This window comes from Manacus vitellinus, unplaced genomic scaffold (genome assembly GCF_001715985.3).
Source record: "Manacus vitellinus isolate BGI_N305 unplaced genomic scaffold, ASM171598v3 scaffold_3_pilon, whole genome shotgun sequence".
Classification (NCBI taxonomy): domain Eukaryota; kingdom Metazoa; phylum Chordata; class Aves; order Passeriformes; family Pipridae; genus Manacus; species Manacus vitellinus.
In genome coordinates this window covers 39,106,045-39,125,554 of record NW_021940535.1, presented here as the reverse complement: position 1 = coordinate 39,125,554, position 19,510 = coordinate 39,106,045, and the positions used below count along the sequence as shown (strand labels likewise).

At 38.9% G+C, this 19,510-nt stretch overlaps 1 protein-coding gene across 3 annotated transcripts in view; it reads right to left on the bottom strand.

Annotated features, from left to right (window-relative positions):
- The window catches only part of MYO3A (myosin IIIA), a 119,966-nt gene that overhangs the window by 17,782 nt on the left and 82,674 nt on the right, over window positions 1-19,510 (bottom strand). For all 3 annotated transcript variants that reach the window (XM_025895441.1, XM_018075901.2, XM_025895440.2), the window contains exons 20-31: window positions 18,985-19,138; window positions 17,688-17,776; window positions 15,818-15,947; window positions 15,528-15,698; window positions 13,334-13,413; window positions 12,651-12,728; window positions 9,789-9,994; window positions 7,569-7,680; window positions 5,896-6,058; window positions 5,161-5,247; window positions 2,083-2,206; window positions 9-921 (exon numbers count right to left, since the gene is read on the bottom strand). In XM_025895441.1, coding sequence (XP_025751226.1) covers window positions 9-921; window positions 2,083-2,206; window positions 5,161-5,247; window positions 5,896-6,058; window positions 7,569-7,680; window positions 9,789-9,994; window positions 12,651-12,728; window positions 13,334-13,413; window positions 15,528-15,698; window positions 15,818-15,947; window positions 17,688-17,776; window positions 18,985-19,138 — 2,307 coding nt within the window. The remainder of the gene's footprint in view (window positions 1-8; window positions 922-2,082; window positions 2,207-5,160; window positions 5,248-5,895; window positions 6,059-7,568; window positions 7,681-9,788; window positions 9,995-12,650; window positions 12,729-13,333; window positions 13,414-15,527; window positions 15,699-15,817; window positions 15,948-17,687; window positions 17,777-18,984; window positions 19,139-19,510) is intronic.

The window sequence follows — 19,510 nt, the reverse complement described above, 5'->3', positions numbered from 1 at the left end:
CTTCTTACCTGTCGTGAAAAGGCTGCCAAATCACAAGCCTCTTTCTCTGAGTCTCCCTTCAGTGTCTTAGAGTCTTCAGCCTCTCTACTGGTGCTTTCCCTATGTTTTATTTTTTGGGGGTTGTTATTTTGAATGCATACTGTTTCTGCTGGATTCTTTGTAGTTTTCTCTTGACTTTTGCAGGGTAGTTTCCCTTCTTTTCTGAGTTGTCCCCTCCTTCTGTAACCCCGGTAACTGCTCTGAATAACCACTGCTGCCTTCTCTTTGTCTTCTGAACCTTGTTTTTCTGCCTCAGCTTGCTTTCCTGAGCCTCTTCTTAGTGACTCTTTTCTTATAATTCCTTTACATCCTGTAGGCATCACTGCTTCATGCTTCAGGTTGTTTCCTTCCACATCCCTGTTGGTCCTGGGCTGGACCACAGCAGATTCTTGATTTTTCTGATCTGCACTGAGTGTGTCTTGATTATCTTGATCTTGCTGGGGACTAGGTTTGGCTGTGATTTTGAAAGAAGATTTGATGGGTAACTCTTCCAAAGAGTCCTGTTCTTCACCCTCACTACTATGTTCTTCTGCAGGGTTCTGCTTCACAGAAGTTGCCTCTTCTTCAGTAGATGTTTTCTGTTGCTCCTGTATATTCCTTGTGTCACTGTACTCAGAGCACCGGCTGTCAGTGACTGCATCAGTTTTATCTTGAGTCTCCTCGGTTGCCGCTTCTTCCAGTGCATCATTTTGAGCTGGCTGCAGTTGTGCTTCAAGGAACTCCACAGCAGATAATTCATCCTCTGCTATGATAGCTGCTTCTTCTTCTGTTTTAGGAAGGGCACTCTTCACCCCTGTTGGACTTTCCTCATTATTTCCTTCATCATTTTCCTTCTTGCTAATGGATGCTGCATTTTCAGTTTGTTGCTTTCTAAGTGATTCCCTGAATGGAACAGAGTTTTGGGTAAAAATTATAGCTGAAGGAGATGAAGAATAGTGATAACTTTACAACTACCTTTGGTGGTCTTTGTGTACTAAATGGCAATTTGATACATTGCAACATGGGAAAGATTTAGTGCATATAGCTGGAATTAAAGATTGTTGTTGTTATTATTATCTGTTAAAGTGAAAAGGGACATTATATTTTTATTATTATTATTCTTGTTATCATCATCATCATTATTATCATTATTATCTCTTAAAGTGAAAAGGGACATCCCTGTTACATTTCACAGAAAATTACTAGGGAGACAATCTAGGCTGTGTGAGGGCTGATAAAGCAGTAAAGAATTAATTTAAATGTTAAGAAAAACATAAGGTATAAACTTTTTAGCATCTCAAGAATATATAAATACACACAATCCTAAACGTATTCATTCTTGACTATCTCAAGTCACACTAGGAATGCAAGAAGAGCGATCCTGGGCGTAGGTCCAGGTCATATTTAAAAGACATATTCCTTAAACTGTCTTTGTTACTATCAGTAAAACTTCAGTGCCAGATGAAATCTGTCACCCTGTTCCTTTCTGCTAAAGACTCTGAGGTCATTCACAGCTGTTTTCCACTTCTATGGACTAGTTTCAACCCATTTAAATCCTATCACTGAAAAAACGATGGAGATAAGCAAAGTGCTACTAGCTCCATTTCAGAGATTCAGACATCGCAGAGATATTTAGAATGTGATTCACTTCACCTAATTTGCAGCTGTTTGATCTGAGCAAGACAACGGGGTTCACCTCTGTCATCACCTATGCTGATCTCAAACAGTTGCTTAAGATGAGGAACAGTTCCTTGCAGACATCCATCTCACTCTTGTCTGAAAATTTTTATGATGAGCTAGTTCCAAAAAGAGACTCATCGATGGATTCCATTAATATTACAGGTAAGCACAATATTGTTGACCTTTTCCCTAAATATGCCTTTATTCCCTGGGCTTAAAAAGATGATAAAAATGGTTACTGACATTAAAAACCTCCACATTACCTCTGCCTACATATCTAGAATAACCCTAGTTTGTTTCACTCTTAGCTTACAATGTTGTTATTCAGCAGTGTAATTACTGGAAAGGGACACATTTGAGTGACATAAGAGAAAATAATATTACCTTCTGCTTTTGAAGATCTTCCTCTCCTTATATCCTCTGTAGTGAGACTGAATTATTATTGCTGATTTGTTTCTTGTCTCGGTTAGTTCTTTTCTCTTCTTCCTGAGTAAGTATCCTCTGGCAACTGATACAAATTGTAATGCAAAACAACAAGCAATGGGTGTCACACACATTTCAGACAGTCAAATGATAACAGCATTAAACAAAAGCCAATAAGGAAATACAGACCAGAGTGCCCATTATGATTATGTTTCATCTGAAATTATTATGTCCCACAAATTCTGAGATTTTAGAAAGCTGTACCCATTCTACACAAGGATAAAAACAAGCTCTTTCCTCATATTTTATGGTGCTAGAGAAAATACAGGAAGATGCAGAATGAAGCAGAAGCATAGTGCTATAGAAGTGCCTCTAGAACACAGTACTCTGAGCTTCTTGTACCTGCTTTGCCTGATTCAGGCAATTGATCTGACTCTGTCTTTTATTTCCCTAGGAAATGCCTGATTATCAGCCTACAGAGATTACCAGGCTGTCAACTGGCAGAGGCTTGGAATTAGATGAACATTCAACAGATCAGAGAAAAATTGAAAATTTTATAGCCCAGTAGTTACAGAAGACTTAGCTCATGCTCCTTCTGCAAAGACTCATTATTCAAAATGAAAAAGCTCACCATGAAAGATGTGCTAAGCTCCACAGTAACCAGGTGCACTGTAGCATAGGAACTCACTACTTGTGCTTTGTGGGAGGCACAGGTTAAAGTCTCTGGTCTGAACCAGAAATAAGAACTCAGACATGGCCCTTCCCTGAGACAGGTAGGTGCTAACTAGTCACTAGGGCCTTGATGCAGTTGCTGGCACACTGGTATCTAGTGCCATCTGAAGTGCTCCAGGATAGCCAAGGCATCTACATGGAGTTGGCGGAAAGAACAAGACAGATGGGACTTTCTGGAGAGGGAAAGTTGGGTGAACAATGTGAAATAAAGCTGGAGGCCAGGCAGGATAACCAGGGCACCTCAAATGACACTTGATATCAATATGGGGGCAAATGAGTTGAACATTTGGTGGTTTTGAATAAAATGAATCAAACTCTAGGCTCTACTGACTCTTAGAGCATTTTAGACACCTAGGTCACATTTAGACATCTACACTGAAGTGCCTTAGTCAGAAACTGAATTGCATTCAGAATGTTGCTTCAAAAATCTCTGAACTTGCAAATAATTTCCTAATGGGAGCTGGCACAGTCTCCACAGTGCTGTGATTTGGGCAAGTCTGCAATTCCAGGGATTCAGTACAAATCCACTAATCCCTGGCAAAATAAAAAGGACATAGTGTTTTGTCAAAGTATTTCTTTTGAACTCTAATTCCAAATGCAGTACCAAGAGTATGGGGATAGAGTACTTAATGGTGCTTTAGATATCCTGCAGACATGGTAGATATGGGAGCTCTTACTCCAACTGTGCTTAGAGTCTTTTGCATCACAGGAAAGGTCAAGCTCACTTGACAGTGGAGCATAAGGAGTCTATTTTAACACATTCATATAACTTGGTGACAGGGCCTTAGGGAAGTGCAAATTGTAAAGCGCTTGGAATACTTTTAGAGTTTGTTGAACTTATGAGCCAAGTCTTATCCCATTTTCATACGAAACCAACTCAACAGGAGTTATTTTGAAACAAATCAAGTTATATTGTCAATGGACATGCCAATATAAGCTATGTCTGGTCTTTATAGACTTATTCTGGTTCATCTTTGAAGTTTTCTGAGAACTTTGCTATGAGATAGTAGCTGTCTAAGCTTTGTTTTCAAACTGAAAGAGGAGTTTTGCATTGCTTTAGAAATAAATGGGGGGGGAAGAACTGAGAGAGCTAAGTAAAAATGGACTTCCATTTTGTCCTGGCTTCTCATGCACTGAAAAAAAGTTGAAATGAAACTGCAGACAGGACAAAGAAGGTGGGCAAGAAGAAACATTGGGGATATCAACAGAGTAAAATGGTAAATTCATACTTTTGCATTTGCTAAATATTGTAATATAATTGACAACTTTCAGATGTCAAATTATTCTTGGTGCTTTACTGGATTTTATGCAGGTTTTAGATTGTTTTCTACACTGATGAAGTTCTACCAACTGCAGTGAAGTGATCTTCAGTACACACTAGCACTGGCTCAGTGCAATTAACAGATGCATCTAACAATGATTAAAACCAACACTGGTGGTGGTATATACTCATGAAGGCATATCTGAGGTAGTTCAAATCTAGATAACCTGAGTACTTGCAGCACTAGCTCATATTTGGGTTGTCACCTTTGTAATTATTGAAAAAACTGTGCAGATTTGTGCCAGTGGTTTTTATAGAATCATAAAATCATACAATGCTTTGGGTTAGAAGGGACCTTAAAAAAATCATCTAGTTCCAACCCCCTGCCATGGGCAGGAACACCTTCCACTAGACCAGATCTCCCCAGGCCTTATCCAACCTGGCCTTCAAACCTGTGTCTCTCTAGCTGTACAGCTCCTGATTTCAGAGCTGCCTAGGCTATATCTGGCTTGGGGACATCTCTGCAGGGACAGAGGAGACCAAAATACAGGAAGGAAAAAGGGATGTCCCATAGCATACATCTGGGCCCAAGGTCATTATCACTGCAAAAGAGAAACGAAGTGATGGGCAAAAAAGAATAAGAGACATGAGTGAAATTACAGATTGCAGTCTTCTCAAATATAGCTGTTACTGATACATAGCAAAACCTAGTCCTAATTGAACAGCATGAATACACATATTATACAGACGGTGTCATATGGGTTTCAACAATACCAGATGTAATACTTGAACATCTTAGACTAGCAGTGAAAAGGCTTGCTGTGGCATTTGAGCATCTTACTTCAGAGCTGTGGAAAGTGCCTCTAAACCACTTTGAGGTACAGATAACAGAATACAGTCATCCATTTCAACCACTGTATATAGATAGATAATAGATAAATTATACTCAGAACATGTAAATGAGCATAGTCAGTGTAGGTAGAATCTGGATCAACATATTGTGTATATATACAACAATATAAGCTACGAAAGCAAACAATTCTTACTTGCTTGAAATCTAGTAATGTATTCTTCCACTTTTTTATTATGTTTTGCATTTTTGTATTCTTTACGAGCAACAAACCCCCTGTAAGCTGAAAAGAGATGTCAAAAGTTAAATAATTCATTAGGTACTAAAAAGCCTCTAAGAATAGAAAAAAGTGTGGAATTACAGACCTCTATTAAAATATTCATAAATATTTTGCAGCATTCATCTTTCAATAAACATGGCAAATGAGCATGAATAGTAAATCTACATAAAAACTACATTTCTGGTGAGTAAAGTTATTATGAATCAGATGAATACAAAACACAGGAGAATCAGAATGTAAAATAAGATGATGGTTGAAAGTATTAAAAAATTCAGTTGATGCCTCCATCAACAGGGTAATTGGCCTTATTATCTAGGACAGTTAATACATTTTATTTTCATTATTATATTATACAACCTTGTCAATGCATGCCAGTTATTAATAACAGTATCATCTGGGCAATCACATCCTTCCATTCTTAAAATTGCCTTTTAAATGTAACATTGAGAAATGTAATTTCAGTAAAGCGATTGTCATAACCTGGTTAAAAGAAATTTTTCTTCATAAGAACAGATATCACCAAATACAAGATACTTTGTCAAATGTAACAGCAGGAAAAGAGCAAAATCCACATCCAGCATACACATTCATCTATCAACCGTACACATGCACTAGCTTTAAGCAAAATGTTAAATGTTTTAAAGCTGTTACCTGACTGTATTTTAATAGCACTTTGTTCCCTTTGTTCCTTTATCTTTTTGTATCTCCTTGAACCCAGCCACCCTCTGACATAAGCTTGAATCAAAATAATCATGTCAACTGTCTCCTTCCGCATTAAATTTAGCTGCTCCACGTGATAGTATTTGAGGAATACCTTAAAAAGAGTAGGCAAACAAGCAAAAGTTTTAGTTACCCTCCCAGGCCCTGTATTCACTCAATCCCTTTAACATCAACAAAAATTACAAGTTGGTTTCAAATGATGAACAGACTCTTCAGCTGTAGTACCTAAAGGATCATTCTTGTTAGAGATAGCATTTTCATTGTTCAGGATATTGGTTTACCTTACTCTCCCTTTCAGCATCTCTAGTCAGTCCCTTCTTAATCATGTTTTCATGGGAAGATGTTTTTGAGTTCCAGTGCAAAACTTCAGTCTGTAACTAACTGTAAATCTGTTTTCAAAACCACGAGGCTGATAGTTTTGCTAACCTCACAAATCTAATGTATGTTACATAAATATGATCCAAACCTGGAACCTTCAATCTCTCCACTTTCCAATTTTAAATCTAAAGCATTGTTTATTTACTAAATTGCTTTTATCAAGAATGACACTCATATAAGGCCTGAAAAACTAGTCTAGTACAAGGGATACCAACACATTCCTGGTGTATATTAGGATAAAATAAAATGTGCAGAAAGACTTGTTCAATTAAGACAATAATTATGCTTATTTTGCAGAATTCCCCCAATCATGACCATTTGTTGGTACAGATACAGGTTAACCCTATTTAAAGTAAACATAAGCTATAGATCTCAGATCCCAAGATATGATTCTTTTGACTGCATGTTGTCCATTAACCTCACTAAGACTGCAGAGGGAAATAAAGGCTGAGGGGGAGGCAACTTCATGGCTTCTGTCCCATGTATCCAGGAAGATGTCTCAGAAAAACAGTTTTTCTTTTTCACTCAGGTGATTTCAAACCATTTAGGATCCATCTCCCTATTAATATCCTTCCTAGCACTTCTGTTACAGTAGCAAATAAAGAGACTTGATGCAGTACTTGTCTGATGCTTCTATTTCTCTGAGATTTATCAGTTGGGAGTGGGTGGGTGTCCCTCTCTGGCACACTGGGAAGATCAGTGAGCTAGAACCAAAAGCAAGTGTATGGGAACAGATGTGTGTTTCTCTCAAAATAAAGTCTTCCTTCCACTTGACATAAATGGGATCATCCTGCTGTCTCTTCTCGTAGTGCTCAGCAAAGTCTGCCACAGCAGCCTCAAACTGGAAAGCCAAAACCTTTTCCTTACCCTTTGTGAGTCTGTTTGCTACAGGGAAGAAGTATAACTTCTTTTCCTTAAGAAAAGAAGCTTGGATTAAGCTTACTGGGATCCATACTAAAACATTTTTTGAAAGGAAATGCAAGCAGTGTTGTTTTCACATACTGTTTTGCATTGTGGCCTCACAAAAGCTGATGAGAATTTTAACCCTTTACAGGTTGGAGATATCAGCCAGGTATCAGGGAACTGTACCCAGAAAAGAGGAGTTTGTTTTTCAAAAATAATAGAGACCAAGAGCTACTCCAACCAAATGAGTGAGAAAACAAATTGCTTAATAAATTAACAATGGCATACTGCAATGATGCAGATACAGTATATTAAAAAATTACTTTAGTTTTTCCAAGAACCCAGTTGTCAAGGCGGGCTTTTTCCAAGATGGCAGCACAGGTTTCCGGGCTGACTGGAGGATCATCATTTGTTTTATAACAGATGAGGTAATACCTAAAGACAAATGCATGATTTTTTTATTTGATTAATAAAGAGCAATATATGGAAATACATTTAAATAATAAAAACAGTTGCATGAAAGAAAACATAGCACCGAAAAAACTGAAAAAACATATGAGAGAAATTGCTGTGATTTATATGCAGTACTGAGAAGCTCAATCCAAAGTGGATGAGTGACATATTGCATGCCCTGGAGGGTTGTTTAATTCTATATCAACACCAGAAGGTTTTAAAAAGTGTGCAACCAAAGTGCAGTACTGCACCAGTTCTTTCCTGCTCTCTGCATTCTGTGAAGGTGACTTCAGTGGCAAAATAAATATATTTTAAAAGCTTTTCTGCCTAAATTATATTATTTCATATTCAGAAATATAATGAAAATTTCATATCTTACGTCATGTGCTAGACCATCTACCTTTGAGATAGCTAACATGATGTGAGATGCATCGCAGCTCTTTTTATCTCCTTGGATTCAGCTTTGCAGATCCTTTCGGAACTGTTATGTTCCATATATGTTATGTCCAAATAACAAATGTTATGTCCAAAAGTGCTGTTATCTGTAAGCATTCAATCTGCCAGACTCATTACTCAGAATTAATTTTGATTAGGAAAAGAGGTCAGGATGCTCATGCATAAAAATTACCTGTAATACGTCAGTTCAGCTGCTGGGTAGGAAAGTTCTTGTTTGTTCCAAGACTTTCCAAAATGCTCCATAACAAAATTAACCATATCTATCTTGTTTTTTTTAATTCAAGAAAATTACATGAATTATGCGTGCATTCTCACAGCACATTCTGCTTTTTTTTCTTGTTATTCAGCCTTTATAAATAAAGGCTGAAAACATTGGGTTTATCAGCTTTAAATAATGGCAACAGTTTGCTCATGGAATAATAAAATGGAAACAATGTCGATCCCTCCATTATCACCTACAGTTCCCTTTTTTTTTTTTTGTAAAACACAATGAATTGGCTTATTCTTATTCTAACAAAATAATGTCACCACTATCTCAGATCTACCTGTAACTCTCAACTATTAAAAAAACCAAACCCAAAATAAGAAGACAAATACTTAATAAAAATCCCTTTTTGTTTGAAGGCCATGTCCTCAGTGCCAGAGACCTGCACAGCCTCACTGCAATCAAAGGCACACTCTCTGGAGAGCTACCCCGTTATGTCTGCTGCTTTCCTCTCTTTTACCTAAACAGTAAAGTTTTTTTTTTTTTATAAAGAGCAGTCACCAAAAGCCATAGCAGATCTTGATGTGGTGATAACTATCTTTTCCCATGCTGCACTCTTCCAAAACAACAAAAGTCCTAGGATTATTCTTTCCAGAAACAGTGCTATGAAAACATCCCTTTGTTGTTCCCCTCTCTTCTCATGCACCTGCAGCACTCTGCTATTAGCTCTCTGCTTCTAGTGCTCTGTTACTTTTAAGTGCTTCTGTCTGAATGGGTATTGCTTGATTCTTCCCAGTTTTGACCTCCATTCACACATCTCTCAGGGTCTTTACTTGTAATAGAGAAGTGCAGATTTTTGGGGTGGAGGAAGAGAGAGTTAAAGAAATTATAAAATCATACTGAGTTCATTACTCTTTTTTTTAACAAGTGATTAAAAAAAACCCTTAGGAATTATATTTTAAACAGAACTATGCACTTAATGAACTTTTCAGCCCTAGACTAGCAATACCAAGTTATCATCTACACTACAGAAGCAGATGCTGCACAGTGCTAAAGGCCAGGAGCTAGAGAAACTGTGGTGCTCTTTGGATGCTGTGGCTTCAAATTCTTGGCTTTATTTTGAAGTATAACACTTGTAAACCTGAAGTCTTTGAAAAAAATGTGCAGATTATAAGCAAGTAAATCTTACAGAAATGCACAGGGAGCCTGAAAAATCATGCTGAGATGCATCATCTTCCCCTACACATCCCAAACAGGTCACTAATCTTGTGCCTGAACTAGTCTTTGTCATCCAGACTATAATCTTCTTTGTCACAGGAAATGTCTTTGTATTTTTTCTTGAAAGATCATGCTAAAAACACTGCTGATGCTTAAAAAATATTGGATAGCAATGGTAGGAGAGAAAAGAGCTTCTTCACATCAATGTTACCTTTTTATGAAGTTAGCAAATAGTATACGGTGTGAATAACCCTGTCTTCGAATTCTTGCTGTCTCCAGAATTCCTGTGTAACGCAGCTGAACCAACACTTTTTCTTTGTCAAACTTGTTTGCCTGCCGGTCATTGTTTGGCTTGATGCACCTGACAAAATGAGGCTGCCCGACGACCATTTTGGATAACAAATCCATCAGAGAATACTGAAAAAAAAAATAACAAAAGATCTGCCACCAGGATATTTATAAAATTTGTATATAGGTCCATGTGTAGTTGAAATTTTATTTCATAGGATCAGAATCATGTCCATTTATATTTCATTAAGCTGGTACTTAAAAAGTAGATGAAGTAAATTACCCAACAACAATTCTAGCTTTGATAAGATCTCTAAGTTTCTACTTGACAGAAACACTGATTCCAAATAAATGTACCACATTTCACTCAGGACATTCTCACAAACTTCCATAATGTCCAACATATGACAGAAACTCTCCTTATGCTTATTTGCTTACCTTGGAGCTTTGTTAGGTAATTACAGCCCATTTCTTCTTTTTCTTGTTATCACCTATTTGAGGACCCTTCTTCACCCAGGATGTAAATCATCCATCTATGGATGGGAAGTGGAACAGCAGCAAGCCAGTAAATATTTAAATCCCTTCATTAGACTGGAGGAAACGAAGGCCACCCCAGAAGGGCTGCTTAAACTGCTCTGATCTTGGCACACCTTGTTCATTGTATAGACTGATGCTGATACTATAGCTGCCCTGCTAAGAGGAAACTTTTGAGGAGGGCAAAACTAGAAGTACACAAAACCACAATTTTGCATTTTTTTTGCAAATCACAAAATTGCATTTTTCCCACCTCACCAGGGTAGCAGGCTAGCAGAGGAGATGCAGCTTGTAGCTCTCCATGCCAACTGAGGGGAATCTGGCTGTAAACAACCTTGACTGGTGTTGTGCGAAATTGCTTCATGGGAGGATCTTATTAGAACACAAATGAATAGACTCATTCCTCAAGATTCAACCTGACTCAACAGAAAGAAGTAGCCAGGAGGTAATGCTGTTCAGCAGTGGGTTGGCTACATGAAACTAGTGTAGGACGTCAAGAGCCATATGTTTCCTATTAAAATGTGTAATTCCATTCTGGACAGAAGCTGCATCATGCAGCAAAGTGCTTAATTAGCTTCATCACTAGTGTGCCAATTGAACACAAACAAGTAGGACACACTAATGGATAATTTTTTTCCCTTGCAGTCTGAGGTGGCATATGCTTTTCTCAATCACCCATAGGTTTCTGTGTGTGAGTAAACCAGTGGGGCTGAAGCTGAATCTTCATTTAAGAGCATTAGCTAGCACGATCTGAGCAAGGATTTTCGCTACAGAAAATAGTACCAGAAAAGTGTAAATATAATTAACTCATTTGCAGCCTATGATACTCGATGTGCTGATAATGCACTGAATCACAGACATTAGGTTTGAATGAGATTCAGTATTTTTTCCATCTAGAACTTTAGAAGTCCTTGTAGCTTTGGACTGCCATGATACCTAGGCTGAAATTAGCCTTCACAGTCTACAAAGCTGGACAACTGTATTTACTAAACAGATATATGGCTCCTTACTGTTCTGTCATAGATGTAAATGAACTCTTATAAGCCATAGAATCATAGAATATGCTGAGTTGGAAGGGACCCACAAGGATCATCAAGTCCAACTCCTGGCCCTGCCCAGTATGCCTCAAGAATCACACCCTGTGCCTGAGAGTATTGTCCAAACCCTTCTTGAACTCTGTTAAAGATGGTGCTGTGACCACTTTGCTGGGGAGCCTGTGCCAGTGCCCAACCACCCTCTGGGTGAAAAACCTTTTCCTGATATCCAACCTAAACCTCTCCTGACTCAGCTTTGGGCCATTTCCTCGAGTCCTGTCACTGGTCGCAAGAGTGAAGAGATCAGTACCTGTCCATCCTCTTCTCCTCTTGAGGATGTTGAAGACCACAGTGAGGTATCCCCTCAGTCTCCTCCAGGCTGAACAGACCAAGTGACCTCAGCTGCTACTCATACAGCTTCCCCACCAGACTCTTCACCATCCTCGTGGCCTTCCTTTGGACACTAATAGCTTAAAGTCTTTTTGATATTACAGTGCCCAAAACTGCACACAATATTCTAGGTGAGGCCACCCCAGTGCAGAGCAGAGCGGGACAATCCCCTCCCTTGCCCGGCTGGCGATGCTTTGACTGATGCCCCCCAGGACACGGTTGGCCCTCCTGGCTGCCAGGGCACTGCTGACTCATATTCAACTTGCCATCGACCAGAACCCTCAGGTCCCTTTCTGTGGCACAGCTCTCCAGCTTCTTGTTCCCCAGTCTATACACACAACCAGGGTTGCCCCTTTAAGGTGAAGAATCCGGCACTTGCCCTTGTTAAACTTTGTATTGTTAGTGATTGCCCATCTCTCTAATTTGTTGAGGTCTCTCTGCAGGGCCTCTCTGCCCTCGAAGGGGTTGACAGCTCCTAGTTTAGCATCGCTGGCAAACTTAGTAAACCATAAAGTGACTGAGGCGATGTTCATGACAAATTGGATGCAGGACTCAGCGAAATACTGAGAGAGATGACTAAATAAGAGTTGGAAATTCAGAGCTGAGCCCAAGTGAACCAACTGCGTGCACCACTTTGGAGGAAAGAATGGTCTTCGCAGCTACTTTCTATTGCAAGACGAGCATTACAGCCAGTGCTTGGGAAGGTCCAGAGAGGTGCTGAAGGAGCCACAAGAATTGACTCGCAACAGCCTCTGAGCAGTGACTATAAAGAAGAATAAGCATTTATTGTACTCTAGAAATCTATTTTAAAAGTTTCGATATCTTACTCTAAAATAAGAAGCGACTGTCTGTGTTTTCATGCTGGTTGTCTCTCTAGGATGATGTCCAGTATCTCCTGCTTCATTCTATAGAGATGAAGAAAGAAATTACACTTTTTAGTGTAGTGCCCTTCCAATGCCACAAGAAAGCACCCCTCAGAGAACATAAATAATTAAAAAAATATTCTAAGCAGCAAAAGTTACAGCATGTTCACAGCACAAATCAATTACACCAGTACGTTACATTACTTTGCTACACAATACACAAACGTTCACACACAGAGGGCACAATTTGATAACAGAGCATCTAAAAACTGCCACAAATAACCTGACAATGTCTGAGGTCCTTTTAGTTATTCCATCATCACTGTTATTTTGGTAGTTCCCTATGGAACATGGCTATACTCCACAGCGATATTTTAATTTCTCTTTTTGCTACAATACAGCTAGGAAATAATTTTTTTTCCCCTGAAGTTTTTATAAAACTATAGCCAGAAAGAAGGGAAATGTTAGGTTTTTACCTCACGGAAGGAATATGAATTGCACAACACAAAGATATCCAGCTAAACAGAAAAGAAAATAGGAGAGGGAGAAAAACCAAGGAAGGTTTTAAGGTTTTAATACGAAAACTAGTATTGCCTTTCTAGTTTAAATTAATGTTCAATGCAGAATCACAAAATCAGTTTTCTTACCTTTGTATGACTTATTGTTTTCTGGGAGGTCCACATTTGGTAACTGATTGTAGTTTTGCTTTTAGTGTGTGCCAGATTACCTATGGGAAGATGGAAAAAAGCAACCTAGCAAAGTGTTTACATCTCATCTAAACTAAAACTGATGCTGAACCACCTTATTCATGTCCCCAGTGTAACCATATGATTAGAAAGGTTGTTGAATTTTTCAGAGTATGTCCTTGTTTCCCCTTTCACTCTTGGGATGGAACAAGCTTTGAAGAAGTTGCATGAAGATGAAAAGGGATGATTTTTCTCCTTCATCTCCTATGTCATCTACTAGATCACAAAAAAACCCCAGACTGCTGCAGAAGGTAAGAAAGACACCTCTTAGAGTATCCGTGTGGTTTTACTCTAAGAATGTTATTGTACTACTGTAGTTCCAATGCTACATATATATTAGTTTAAAAAATAAAGTGCTAGCACCCTTCTCTGGACCTGAGGGCAAGTGTCATAGCAGGATTCAAACAGCTAAACTCTATACTTCACTACTCTTTTAACCCCCTGGTAAAAATAATGTTGTCTCTTTCCACAGAGCTTGCTGGAAACCATTACTGGCCTGCACTTTCTCTTGATGTGTGCATAGGTATTCCTGGGAGGCTAGTAACTGAGATGATCCAAACCTGTCCCATTCATCAGAATGGGCAGTCCTTTGGGAGTGTTTCAGCTACTGTTCACTAGCTCTGTTTGGTTTCACTAGCACAGACATAGTCTTAAGACTCTGACCTTGAAATAATTAAGCAATACCTTCATTATGACTTTGAAGGACTAGGTGCACTGGCATGGTTTACACACACATTTGTCTTTTAAACGAATAATGAAAATTCTGCTGAGCTTTCCATCATGTCTCTCTGTGTTGATAAACCTTAACCAGTGCTGCACACTGCCACTGCTTCTGCTAATAACAAAACACCTCTGGGATCTCACTCTCCACTGGGAGAGCTTATATCTCTCTGTGCTCAGCTGCTATCAGTAAAAGGTGGGTAAGAGTTGGAATAACAGCTACAAATATATGGCATGGTGAGCTAATGCATCACGTATTATGTGATGATATCAAGAGCTAAACTTCCCTTGGGTTCAGCTGAATATCACAGGGTGGGAAGGAAAAAGAGAGGATTACTCACACCTAACTTTAGCTACCTCAAAGTGAGGCGTCTACAGGATCCCTGCTGTATTCAGTGCAGAGCAGCACATTCAGAGGAGTTTTTTCCTGTCCTAAGAGAAACACCTGAGATAGGCAAGATAGGCTGAACTCTAGGTAAACCTCTACAATTTCACTGCTTCTAGATGAATAACAGATCAGAAATCTAACTTTTAGTTGGCTACAGCTGGATGGTTTTGGTCAGTTTCAGAAGGCTACACACAGTGTTTTACAATATTTAACAAGAAGACCAAAACAGCCTTCAGAACTATCTTGCATTATAACTTGGGATCAGTTCTTGGGATCATGTGGACCCTTACTTTGCTTCTACAGAAATTATTAGTATCTTAGCAAATATCAACAAGTCAAAAAGTTCAGGCAAGGACATTGAGCTCTGTGCTTTCCCATGAACACTCACTTAAAATAGAACTTCAAGACCAAATTTTGCATTCCATGAGCAAAGCTCCCTTTTTGAAGAATAAAAGCCCTGCCAAAACCTTAGTTTCTGTAAGCTACGATAACATTTTAGGGATATTTCCATTACACTCTTCCAGTTTAGCTTCTCTGATCTGCTAGAAATACATCTCCCATGTAATTGTACAAGGAAGTAAAGTTGTAAAGTACTTACTGTGTGGCATCAATGCCATTACACAGGAAGTCCTACAATACAATACAAACTGGTTGTAAGGAGACTTACCCATCACCCTAAAATGGCAGGTAGGACACTGTGCAAGGACATAGTCAACTAAATGCAGCTAAGGAGTAATTTCTGTAGAGCCAATCTTATTTCTCCACCTCAACTTATGAACTCCTCGAGAAAGGGCTTACTACTTGGACCCCATCAGTCACCTACTGTAAAGGGCTAAAAGACTGAATAAATTGAGAAGTGTCTCCTCACTCTTTGCAGCAGATGTTAAGAGCCCCAACCTTCATTCTCTAGTATTTTAGAGATAAATTGCACTGAGATAAGACAGGCAATTTATATATGCCATGCCCAAAAAAAGGCCAGTAACTTACCTGATCTTTTCTGTTCAGTCCTCAACTCAAGAGATGCACTCCACTCCCTGTATTGCTCCCCTACCCTGAAGAGAGGACCCTGAAAGAAGTCTCTACCACTTCCTTGGCACTTGACCAGACCAATCCCTCCCCTGCAGCTTGAGATGGCTGGGGCTCCATTCTGCATAGATTCTAGGGTTGGAAAGTTAAGCCACAAAGTGTGTAATGTCATCAGTGAGTAGTCATATGAAACCTAGCAGTGTTCATCATGAAGGCTAGAGAAGACTAAGAAGATTACCACAACACAATACCTGTTTTTGTAAGAGGATGGGTTACCAGCTGTCGTGTCAGGTTGTTTTCAGATGATCGCAGTAGCAGTACTATATCAGCTGGCAGAGTATCTCTGTTTTTGGCTAGGAATCCACTTGCATTATATAGAACCTGTTTAAAAAATGCATTTACGCATCTTCTTGGTTTTTGAAAAGCAATTGTAAATTTAAGCATTCTGGCATATGGCTTTTAATATATGAAGATACACAAATAGTTTTTCAGCTATCAGGTTCACTCTTGCTTGCAGTCTTTCTTTTGATCACTGAAAGTTCTGACCTTTCAATACTGAGATATGACGCAGATCACTAAAGGCAAATCCATCATTCCAAAGTAGCTTGAGACATTTATTTTTCCTAATGTAGATATGTTAACAGTAGTCTTAGCCAGCGTGGAATTATCAGTAGGACAAGTAAATTGTAGTCTTCCTTTACACATGTGTAAATGCACAATTAACAATGCACTTGATTTCAATCATATCACACAGGATTACCCACATTACTGTATGATCTTTCTGTTCTATTCATACTGTGCTGTACTGGACTCAGGACTTACCACTCTTCTTAGGGATCTCTGAATTAATTGTAGAGAAAATTTGCAAAATCACAAACTGCATATTGGCAACTAAAATCTCTCTAAAAATTCCAGTAGTGGCATACCTAACCCAAAATGTAAGTCCAGGACTCTATCTCAATGATGCTGTAAAAGATCCACAAGAAAACCTGACCTGTCACAAAGGGTAGAAGATACTGCCATGCTTAATTTAGGAAAACCCCTCACAAAACAACACAGTAAGAATCTTAAATTAGGAAAAAGGCTTGTAAAGGAAGAGGAAATAAATAGTTTTCCAGTTCCACAGCAAACAGGACTAGGAGTAAAGAACTTACATTACAGCAATGGAGACATAAGTTAGGAGAAACTTCCTAATGAAAAAGCTTGTTGAACACTGGAAAGGGCAGATGGGGCACTGGTGTAATCCCCATCTTCAGTGGCTGGTAAACAGGAATGGTACAGGGAGACCTGACTCTCCACTCTTCAGCAGTGAAATATGCCACGCTGGTGAAGTGCAATTCAGCTGGAGATGAGGTTCAGAGGAGTTACTGCAGGCTCTTTGTAGCTGCCTGTCTTACATAAGGCTTAAATTATCTTGCATCAGCTGATGGGCAGTATTTGCCTCTCCCCAGGCCAGCTGCTCCAGCACTGCACAGATCCAACATGGTTTCCTAGGTGAGGCACCAGTGCTCGCTCTGTACCCTTTAAAAGAGCTCTAAAGGAGGTAGGAACTCCTGCTTTCACAAGGCAAGGTTCTTGTGACCAGCATCATCATGCAACAGTGCGACAGCAACTCCTGCTGAGTTTGAAAGGCACGTGCAGGAAGTCACCTTGTACAGGAAGGCAAGACACTGCTCATCAAATGAAGCAGAAAGCAGGGCCTGCATTACCTATCTGGGTGATGATGAAGTACAGAACTAAGTAAGGCTCATGGGGTGTAGGAGGAAGTAGAAAGAAAGGAGTGGGATTCTGATTAGAAGCAGTGGCAACAAGCATGGTACAGGCCTTTCAGGAACTAAGAGGAAGAGCGCCAAGTTGCATTACATAACAGTTGTGTTTTGGATCTTCTATACCAGTTTATTTACCTGTTGACATTTAAGAAAAATACACTCCTGCTATTGCTTTTTTTTTTTAATGAGGGATAATAACTTTTCAATTTACTTTTGATATGTAAGGCACCACCAACATTCCCATGTCAGGCCTGAATAGATGACAACTGAGAACCAACCCAGCTGACCTCTTCTATTTCCTTCCAGCCCTACCACTCTTACAATCCCCAACTAATATCATCAGGTCTCTTACCTTTCCTGCATAATGATAAATTCCAAAGGTTAGATCTACTCTTTTGGGTCTCCAAAAATATTTTGACTTCAAATTATCTTCAAATTTTTCTGAAAGGAAACACATAACTCATCTTACTGGAGTTACTGCACAATAATTTTCTTCCAAAGCTGTATCCCTCTAAGGATATTGCCTGACTTCTCTGGCAATGCAGAGGCATAAAACAGACACTGATGTTTTCAAGGACATAACGGTCTTGTAACAAAAGGCACTGGATAGAGAATATGGAAGCTCTTGGACAAGTTACTTACTTACTTTGTACCAATTTTTTTCTGTGTGACCTCAGAAAATCATAGAACCATTAAGGTGGGAAAAGACCTCTAAGATCGAGTCCAACCATTAACCCAACACCACTGTGTTCACCACTGAACCATGTCCCCAGGTGACACATCCACGCATTTGGTGAACACTTCCAGGACTTGCCTTTCCAAGGTTTAGATCTTCATATATGAAACGATGTAGTAATCCTTCCTAAGAATTCCTTGAGGAATTGTGAGAAAACACTTACTGATTGATTGAGGGCCTCTGTACTCTAGACTAAAAAGTATGAGAATAGAAAGACAACAAGCTCATGTAATTCCTTTAACATGGGCATTGTTACTGGATGTTATTAGGTTTTGTGACTGGGTGTTGGGTAAAACTCTAAGAGGACATTTTGCACATTCAAAAATGAGCAAAACAAGGATTTATCTGCACAGAAATATGACTAAACTAAATCAATGGGAAATGCAACTACTCAACAGCACTAAACTATTCAGGATCTGAGTTACAACACATTTAGGTGTTTTATTTTTAATTTCCGAGTAGAAGAAAAACCAGGAAGCATAACTGGTTGAAATGCAGTGAAGCATGTTTGCAGCCATTACTCTTAAAAAAGTATGAAACTTCTTGTTCAGATATGGCTTATCAAAAATCTCAGAGCTGAACATGACTCAATTTGCAAACAGTGTTCTTGGCATATGAACTTAGAGTTTTAACTCAGTCTGATCTTTACCTTTCAAACCCTGCAGCTAAAAATTCCTGAAGGCAGGAGAATTTGAAACCTCGATCAGCAAAATCAGGTTCATTTGTAATCTTGATGTTTCTCTATGAACTTCAAGGACACAACCATCCCTACATGCATGTCTCCCTCAAACATACTGTGACACTGGTATGAGGGCTCACTAAAAACATAACTAGCATGTACTGAACTGTACATGTCAAACAGAAATCTAACAGAAGACATGCTGCAAGACTGTGAAATAAACCATATACTTACCTACAAGTGTCTGATCTGTTGCTTGTGGGAATCGACTTTCCTCATCCAGCAGAGACAATAAACCCATTGGTTTTTGCAGGAACATATCTAAGAGGGGCCTGTTGTCCTCATATTCTATAACTCTTGCATCAACACCTTCATAAAGGTATTCATTCTGTAGAAGCAACAGAAGGCATGTTTTGTCTGTGTATACAGAATCACTTCAGGACATAATTCACAAACTGTTAATTGTAGCAAATTAAAACTACATTGAAAAAGTATGCCTCGGGACTAAAGACATCAAGGTTTTGCAGAAACAAATGTCAGTTGGGATATTTGCTTTTGAATACATAAGTTCAATATTCCTGTGGCATATTTGGTAAAGAAAGATACTTTCCAGGAATAGCAAGAATTAAAGAAACAGAGTTGAAGAAGATAAAGTATAGTGTTTGCAGATGGAGACCTCAAGGCCTAGTTACTTCCCTGGTCTGCAATGTAGAAAATATTTCTTAACCATTTAGAGCTAGATTTACATTCCCAATTCATT